Source organism: Bombina bombina, chromosome 2 (genome assembly GCF_027579735.1).
Source record: "Bombina bombina isolate aBomBom1 chromosome 2, aBomBom1.pri, whole genome shotgun sequence".
Lineage (NCBI taxonomy): Eukaryota > Metazoa > Chordata > Amphibia > Anura > Bombinatoridae > Bombina > Bombina bombina.
Window position 1 is genome coordinate 927,376,800 of NC_069500.1, and position 9,814 is coordinate 927,386,613.

General features: G+C 41.1%; 1 protein-coding gene across 1 annotated transcript in view; it reads left to right on the forward strand.

Moving 5' to 3' along the window:
• The window catches only part of ENOPH1 (enolase-phosphatase 1), a 150,070-nt gene extending 141,330 nt beyond the window's left edge, over positions 1 to 8,740 (forward strand). The window contains exon 6 of the mRNA XM_053703356.1: positions 8,238 to 8,740. Within this exon, the coding sequence (XP_053559331.1) occupies positions 8,238 to 8,377 (140 nt within the window). The 3' untranslated portion in view covers positions 8,378 to 8,740. The remainder of the gene's footprint in view (positions 1 to 8,237) is intronic.
• The last annotated feature ends 1,074 nt before the right edge of the window (positions 8,741 to 9,814 follow it).

Here is a 9,814-nt window from a genome sequence, read left to right on the forward strand (position 1 = left end):
CATTTTTATTACAGAAAGAAAAAAAGGGCTTCACAAGGGCTTTTAAGACTGTAGACATTTTCTGGGCTAAATCGATTTATATATAAGCATATTTTATACTCCATAGCCTTGAGGAATTATTTTAATCTTGGGAATTATGTAAAATAACCGGCAGGCACTGTATTGGACACCTTATTCTCTAGGGGCTTTCCCTAATCATAGGCAGAGTCTCATTTTCGCGCCTCTATTGCGCACTTGTTTTTGGGAAGCATGACATGCAGATGCATGTGTGAGGAGCTCTGATACATAGAAAAGACTTCTGAAGGCGTCATTTGGTATCGTATTCCCCTTTGGGCTTGGTTGGGTCTCAGCAAAGCAGATACCAGGGACTGTAAAGGGGTTAAATATAAAAACGGCTCCGGTTCCGTTATTTTAAGGGTTAAAGCTTCCAAATTTGGTGTGCAATATTTTTAAGGCTTTAACCCCTTAATGACAACTGACGTACCAGGTACGTCATGCATTAACAAGCAGTTAATGACAATGGACGTACCTGGTACGTCAGTTGTCTAACAGAGTGCTGGAAGCAATCACAAATGCTTCCAGCAGCTCTGAGGGTATTGCAGTGATGCCTCGATATGGAGGCATCCTGCAATACCACTTTACAAGCCCCCGATGCAGAGAGAGCCACTCTGTGGCCCTCTCTGCACCGGTAGCGATAGTGCCGGGTGTGAGGGTGCGCGTGCACGATGCGCGATGCACGAGTGTGTACGTGAGCGTGCATGTGCGCGTGCACGCGCGTGCATGTGTGCGCATGTGTGCGCACGTGCACGTGCACCCATTAGCCACACTGACACCAATGAATGAGGGCAGAAAGGGGAAAAAAAAGGGATTTTTTTAAAAAAAAAATATAAAAGGATCTGGGAGGGGGTGGGGGTGGGGGTATTGTGGGGGGCTGCTACACTACAGAAATAGTTTTTTAAGTAAAAAATAAAATAAAAATACTTTTTGGGGGGGTTTTGGGGCCAAACTGGGTACTGGCAGACAGCTGCCAGTACCCAAGATGGCGGTAATTAGGTAGGGGAGAGGGTTAGAGAGCTGGAGGGGGGATCAGGGAGGTTGGGGCTAAGGCAGGAGTCCATCACAGCTAAAATACTTTATTATTTTTATTTAAAAAAAAAAAAAACCTCTTTTATTTAGTACTGGCAGACTTTCTGCCAGTGCTTAAGATGGCGGGAACAATTGTGGGGTGGGGGAGGGAAGAGAGCTGTTTGGGAGGGATCAGGGGGTGGGATGTGTCAGGTGGGAGGCTGATCTCTAAAATTAACCCTGCAAGCTCCCTACAAGCTACCTAATTTAACCCCTTCACTGCTGGGCATAATTAACGTGTGGTGCGCAGCAGCATTTAGCGGCCTTCTAATTACCAAAAAGCAACGCCAAAGCCATATAAGTCTGCTATTTCTGAACAAAGGGGATCCCAGAGAAGCTTTTACAACAATTTCTGCCATAATTGCACAAGCTGTTTGTAAATAATTTCAGTGAGAAACCTAAAATTGTGAAAAATGTTAAGTTTTTTTTTTTATTTGCTCGCATTTGGCGGTGAAATGGTGGCATAAAATGTACCAAAATGGGCCTAGATCAATACTTGGGGTTGTCTACTACACTATACTAAAGCTAAAATTAACCCTACAAGCTCCCTACAAGCTCCCTAATTAACCCCTTCACTCCTGGGCATAAAACACGTGTGGTGCGCAGCGGCATTTAGCGGCCTTCTAATTACTAAAAAGCAACGCCAAAGCCATATATGTCTGCTATTTCTGAAAAAAGGGGATCCCAGAGAAGCATTTACAACCATTTGTGCCATAATTGCAGATGCTGTTTGTAAATAATTTCAGTGGGAAACCTAAAGTTTGTGACAAATTTTGTGAAAAAGTGAACTTTTTTTTTTTTTTTATCGCATTTGGCGGTGAAATGGTGGCATGAAATATACCAAAATGGGCCTAGATCAATACTTTGGGATGTCTTCTAAAAATAAATATATACATGTCAAGGGATATTCAGGTATTCCTGACAGATATCAGTGTTCCAATGTAACTAGCGCTAATTTGGAAAAAGAAAAAGTGGTTTGGAAATAGCAAAGTGCTACTTGTACTTATTGCCCTATAACTATAAAAAAGCAAAGAAGATGTAAACATTGGGTATTTCTAAACTCAGGACAAAATTTAGAAACTATTTAGCATGGGAGTTTTTTGGTGGTTGTAGATGTGTAACAGATTTTGGGGGTCAAAGTTAGAAAAAGTGTGTTTTTTTCCATTTTTTCCTCATATTTTATTTTTATTTTTTTAGTAAATTATAAGACATGATGAAAATAATGGTATCTTTAGAAAGTCCATTTAATGGCGAGAAAAACGGTATATAATATGTGTGGGTACAGTAAATGAGTAAGAGGAAAATTACAGCTAAACACAAACACTGCAGAAATGTAAAAATAGCCATTGTCATTAAGGGTAAGAAAATTGAAAAATGGTCCGGTCATTAAGGGGTTAAGACACTGTGGTGAAATTTTGGTGAATTTTGAACAATTCCTTCATACTTTTTCACAATTGCAGTAATAAAGTGTGTTCAGTTTAAAATTTAAAGTGACAGTAACGGTTTATTTTAAAACGTTTTTTGTACTTTGTTATCAAGTTTATGCCTGTTTAACATGTCTGAACTACCAGATAGACTGTGTTCTGAATGTGGGGAAGCCAAGGTTCCTTCTCATTTAAATAGATGTGATTTATGTGACACAAAATTTAGAGAAAATGATGCCCAAGATGATTCCTCAAGTGAGGGGAGTAAGCATGGTACTGCATCATCCCCTCCTTCGTCTACACCAGTCTTGCCCACACAGGAGGCCCCTAGTACATCTAGTGCGCCAATACTCCTTACTATGCAACAATTAACGGCTGTAATGGATAATTCTATCAAAAACATTTTAGCCAAAATGCCCACTTATCAGCGAAAGCGCGACTGCTCTGTTTTAGAAAATACTGAAGAGCATGAGGACGCTGATGATATTGGTTCTGAAGTGCCCCTACACCAGTCTGAGGGGGCCAGGGAGGTTTTGTCTGAGGGAGAAATTTCAGATTCAGGGAAAATTTCTCAACATGCTGAACCTGATGTGATTACATTTAAATTTAAATTGGAACATCTCCGCGCTCTGCTTAAGGAGGTGTTATCTACTCTGGATGATTGTGAGAATTTGGTCATTCCAGAGAAACTATGTAAAATGGACAAGTTCCTAGAGGTCCCGGGGCCCCCCCGAAGCTTTTCCTATACCCAAGCGGGTGGCGGACATTGTAAATAAAGAATGGGAAAGGCCCGGTATACCTTTCGTCCCTCCCCCCATATTTAAAAAATTGTTTCCTATGGTCGACCCCAGAAAGGACTTATGGCAGACAGTCCCCAAGGTCGAGGGGGCGGTTTCTACTCTATACAAACGCACCACTATACCTATAGAAGATAGTTGTGCTTTCAAAGATCCTATGGATAAAAAATTAGAAGGTTTGCTTAAAAAGATGTTTGTTCAGCAAGGTTACCTTCTACAACCAATTTCATGCATTGTTCCTGTCACTACAGCAGCGTGTTTCTGGTTCGATGAACTAGAAAAGGCACTCAATAATAATTCTTCTTCTTATGAGGAGATTATGGACAGAATTCATGCTCTTAAATTGGCTAATTCTTTCACCCTAGACGCCACTTTGCAATTGGCTAGGTTAGCGGCGAAAAATTCTGGTTTTGCTATTGTGGCGCGCAGAGCGCTTTGGCTAAAATCTTGGTCAGCGGATGCGTCTTCCAAGAACAAATTGCTTAACATTCCTTTCAAGGGGAAAACGCTGTTTGGCCCTGACTTGAAAGAGATTATCTCTATCACTGGGGGCAAGGGCCACGCCCTTCCTCAGGATAGGTCTTTCAAGGCCAAAAATAAACCTAATTTTCGTCCCTTTCGCAGAAACGGACCAGCCCCAAGTGCTACGTCCTCTAAGCAAGAGGGTAATACTTCTCAAGCCAAGCCAGCCTGGAGACCAATGCAAGGCTGGAACAAAGGAAAGCAGGCCAAGAAACCTGCCACTTCTACCAAGACAGCATGAGATGTTGGCCCCCGATCCGGGACCGGATCTGGTGGGGGGCAGACTCTCTCTCTTCGCTCAGGCTTGGGCAAGAGATGTTCTGGATCCTTGGGCACTAGAAATAGTCTCCCAAGGTTATCTTCTGGAATTCAAGGGGCCTCCCCCAAGGGGGAGGTTCCACAGGTCTCAATTGTCTTCAGACCACATAAAAAAACAGGCATTCTTACATTGTGTAGAAGACCTGTTAAAAATGGGAGTGATTCATCCTGTTCCATTAGGAGAACAAGGGATGGGGTTCTACTCCAATCTGTTCGTAGTTCCCAAAAAAGAGGGAACATTCAGACCAATCTTAGATCTCAAGATCCTAAACAAGTTTCTCAAGGTTCCATCGTTCAAAATGGAAACCATTCGAACAATTCTTCCTTCCATCCAGGAAGGTCTATTCATGACCACGGTGGATTTAAAGGATGCGTATCTACATATTCCTATCCACAAGGAACATCATCGGTTCCTAAGGTTCGCATTCCTGGACAAGCATTACCAGTTTGTGGCACTTCCGTTCGGATTAGCCACTGCTCCAAGAATTTTCACAAAGGTACTAGGGTCCCTTCTAGCGGTGCTAAGACCAAGGGGCATTGCAGTAGTACCTTACTTGGACGACATTCTGATTCAAGCGTCGTCCCTTCCTCAAGCAAAGGCTCACACGGACATTGTCCTGGCCTTTCTCAGATCTCACGGGTGGAAAGTGAACGTAGAAAAAAGTTCTCTATCTCCGTCAACAAGGGTTCCCTTCTTGGGAACAATAATAGACTCCTTAGAAATGAGGATTTTTCTGACAGAGGCCAGAAAATCAAAACTTCTAAACTCTTGTCAAATACTTCATTCTGTTCCTCTTCCTTCCATAGCGCAGTGCATGGAAGTAATAGGTTTGATGGTAGCGGCAATGGACATAGTTCCTTTTGCGCGAATTCATCTAAGACCATTACAACTGTGCATGCTCAGTCAGTGGAATGGGGACTATACAGACTTGTCTCCGACGATACAAGTAGATCAGAGGACCAGAGATTCACTCCGTTGGTGGCTGTCCCTGGACAACCTGTCACAGGGGATGAGCTTCCGCAGACCAGAGTGGGTCATTGTCACGACCGACGCCAGTCTGGTGGGCTGGGGCGCGGTCTGGGGACCCCTGAAAGCTCAGGGTCTTTGGTCTCGGGAAGAATCTCTTCTCCCGATAAATATTCTGGAACTGAGAGCGATATTCAATGCACTCAAGGCTTGGCCTCAGCTAGCAAAGGCCAAGTTCATACGGTTTCAATCAGACAACATGACGACTGTTGCGTACATCAACCATCAGGGGGGAACAAGGAGTTCCCTGGCGATGGAAGAAGTGACCAAAATCATTCAATGGGCGGAGACTCACTCCTGCCACTTGTCTGCAATCCACATCCCAGGAGTGGAAAATTGGGAAGCGGATTTTCTGAGTCGTCAGACATTTCATCCGGGGGAGTGGGAACTCCATCCGGAAATCTTTGCCCAAATTACTCAATTGTGGGGCATTCCAGACATGGATCTGATGGCCTCTCGTCAGAACTTCAAGGTTCCTTGCTACGGGTCCAGATCCAGGGATCCCAAGGCGACTCTAGTAGATGCACTAGTAGCACCTTGGACCTTCAAACTAGCTTATGTATTCCCGCCGTTTCCTCTCATCCCCAGGCTGGTAGCCAGGATCAATCAGGAGAGGGCATCGGTGATCTTGATAGCTCCTGCGTGGCCACGCAGGACTTGGTATGCAGACCTGGTGAATATGTCATCGGCTCCACCATGGAAGCTACCTTTGAGACGAGACCTTCTTGTTCAAGGTCCGTTCGAACATCCGAATCTGGTCTCACTCCAACTGACTGCTTGGAGATTGAACGCTTGATCTTATCAAAGCGAGGGTTCTCAGATTCTGTCATTGATACTCTTGTTCAGGCCAGAAAGCCTGTAACTAGAAGAATTTACCACAAAATATGGAAAAAATATATCTGTTGGTGTGAATCTAAAGGATTCCCTTGGGACAAGGTAAAAATTCCTAAGATTCTATCCTTTCTTCAAGAAGGTTTGGAAAAAGGATTATCTGCAAGTTCCTTGAAGGGACAGATTTCTGCCTTGTCTGTGTTACTTCACAAAAAGCTGGCAGCTGTGCCAGATGTTCAAGCCTTTGTTCAGGCTCTGGTTAGAATCAAGCCTGTTTACAAACCTTTGACTCCTCCTTGGAGTCTCAATTTAGTTCTTTCAGTTCTTCAGGGGGTTCCGTTTGAACCCTTACATTCCGTTGATATTAAGTTATTATCTTGGAAAGTTTTGTTTTTGGTTGCAATTTCTTCTGCTAGAAGAGTTTCAGAATTATCTGCTCTGCAGTGTTCTCCTCCTTATCTGGTGTTCCATGCAGGTAAGGTAGTTTTACGTACTAAACCTGGTTTTCTTCCGAAAGTTGTTTCTAACAAAAACATTAACCAGGAGATAGTCGTGCCTTCTTTGTGTCCGAATCCAGTTTCAAAGAAGGAACGTTTGTTGCACAATTTGGATGTTGTTCGTGCTCTAAAGTTCTATTTAGATGCTACAAAGGATTTTAGACAAACATCTTCCTTGTTTGTTGTTTATTCTGGTAAAAGGAGAGGTCAAAAAGCAACTTCTACCTCTCTCTCTTTTTGGATTAAAAGCATCATCAGATTGGCTTACGAGACTGCCGGACGGCAGCCTCCTGAAAGAATCACAGCTCATTCCACTAGGGCTGTGGCTTCCACATGGGCCTTCAAGAACGAGGCTTCTGTTGATCAGATATGTAAGGCAGCGACTTGGTCTTCACTGCACACTTTTACTAAATTTTACAAGTTTGATACTTTTGCTTCTTCTGAGGCTATTTTTGGGAGAAAGGTTTTGCAAGCCGTGGTGCCTTCCATCTAGGTGACCTGATTTGCTCCCTCCCTTCATCCGTGTCCTAAAGCTTTGGTATTGGTTCCCACAAGTAAGGATGACGCCGTGGACTGGACACACCTACGTTGGAGAAAACAGAATTTATGTTTACCTGATAAATTACTTTCTCCAACGGTGTGTCCGGTCCACGGCCCGCCCTGGTTTTTTTAATCAGGTCTGATAATTTATTTTCTTTAACTACAGTCACCACGGTATCATATGGTTTCTCCTATGCAAATATTCCTCCTTTACGTCGGTCGAATGACTGGGGAAGGCGGAGCCTAGGAGGGATCATGTGACCAGCTTTGCTGGGCTCTTTGCCATTTCCTGTTGGGGAAGAGAATATCCCACAAGTAAGGATGACGCCGTGGACCGGACACACCGTTGGAGAAAGTAATTTATCAGGTAAACATAAATTCTGTTTTTATAACTTTTCGGATAAAAAGTTATTCTAGTTTTTTTTTTCTGTAGCATTTTGCTATTACCTCTACATGGTTGTGCAAAGTGATTTATTATTCTATTACCTGAAATCAAAGTTGCAAAAAATAGCTAAAAATGATTTTGAATATCCCTGTCTGATAACAGGTAGCAGTAAGGCTGTGTTGTGTTTATTGAGACAGCTCATACCATTTTTAAAAAGTTTCCAATTTACTGCTATTATCATTTATTGTTGCACATACCCACAGGGATACAAAACTATACTGTGATCAAAAACTGTTTTCCTGGCCTCCTGTAGTGTCAGTATACTATACAAAACAGAGAGAAGTGAAATGTATGTGTCCTGCAATGTTTTTAATGCATATTACACTTATCATCCCTTTTAACAGATGTTTAGTGAAAGTTAAAACTGACACAGAAACAGATTCACACAGACTTTTATAAAGGCATTGGAATAATAACTGGATAATGCATGCATATTTTTTTATTTTTTCATTTGACAGATAAATAATTCATGAGAGACTGTGTTTTTAAATAATACAAATCTGAAGTTATTTTTGTATTACTTTACACAGTACAGTACTGCATAAAATGAGTAGGAGTGGAACAGCTAACCATAAATATATTAAAATTACAGAAAATTCTGATTTTGCAGAGTCACTTTTGACCCATTTTGACAATGAATGCATGTTCCTACCCTGCCCAAACTTGCTTAGTGTAGTAAAAAAATGTTTTTCTTTTTTTTTTTCCTCACAGAGGCCAAGGCAGCAGAAGAAGCAGGGATGCACGTGGCTGTGGTAGTAAGGTCTGGTAATGCCGCACTAACAGATGAGGATAAATCATCGTACGCTTTTATTACGTCTTTTAGTCAGATCATTCTGAATTCTGAGAAATAATGCAGATAGTTACAAATCAGTGCTTTTTGTTATGCATTTACAATAAATGTGAATTAAAAAAAAAAAATGTGTTAAAGTATTTTTGAGAACATTGGACATATATATTATTCTATATTTCTATTACAAGCTAACCTTAGTTTCTTAACCTTTCTACAGCCTGGTACACCCACTTTATTCCCGCTGACTCTTTCTGACCTGTAACATTATTAGTATAATTAATTACTATGATAATAAATATCAATTATTGTGATTATTAATGTATCAATACATACCATCATATCAACATTTTGAAACCTTTTTTATTTTGGTTTATTTGTACTAATTTCTTTGGTAAAGAAACAATAAACATCTTGTAATTGAAAACTTTCCTGAAGTATATCAGTCTGATCCTGCCGGGTAAGTTCAGTCCAGCCCCGAAATACCAGGCAATTCTCCTCTGAACAAGGAACATGACAACCACACACAATCTTGTAATTTCAGTTTTGTTATACTACAATGAATATATACAGTGTATATGTTACGGTAAAGTCAGAAATCTGTAGCTTTACCGGAGAAATCCTTTGGTAAACCACAGCCAATCGGCTGTGGGTAAAGCCCAATGTAATGTAATTACCCCCATCTACACAATTTTTTTTTTGCCTCTACCTGGGGGTTCAAGGAAGGTGCCTTGCCGATCCTCTGGCATCCACCCCAAGTGAACCTTGGGGAATGAGGTTCGCACTCCCTAGGCGGAGGCAAAAAACATAGTGAAGATGTGTGAATTACAGTGCATCGTATATACTGTATGTTTGGTGCAGTGACTTGATACACTCTGAGAAGATTTATCATGTTACATCGGGCTTTACCAACAGTTGCTTGGGTAATGTCAGGTTTACCCGGGTAATGCTAGTATTACCCAATTTCTTACTTTACCCTCAACATATAAATATATCGGTTAAATATGATATTGTGTTTTTAAGTTTAAGTTCTTGAAATCAGCATTTAAAAGGGACATGAAAATGACAAATACAGCTGCGTTTTTTGATGTTTTAATTGGGGCATTATGGGTATAGTGAGCATGTGTGTAGTATGGCTGATTTTTTATTGATAATACTATAAACGTTCTTATTATATAGTTTTTATTAGTAAATGAACCTGCAGAATGCGACTTTTTATTTTATTTTTGCACTATTTTGGCATGGAATCAAGGAGGACTCTGCAGGAAATTACTCCCTTGCAGAAAAAAAGATTTGAAACAAATGAGCCACTTCAGTATCATCATAGTCATTCTCACTGTACAGGATGGGGTTTTACTCAGCAGGATAACTGCAAAATATACTGCAACACCCGTTTAAAAAAAAATATATTGTTATTTTCTAAAATTATTTTTTTAAATGAATATCAAGATTTCTATTAGTGATACCAGTTCACAACATACTTCAGAAGGAAGATGCACAC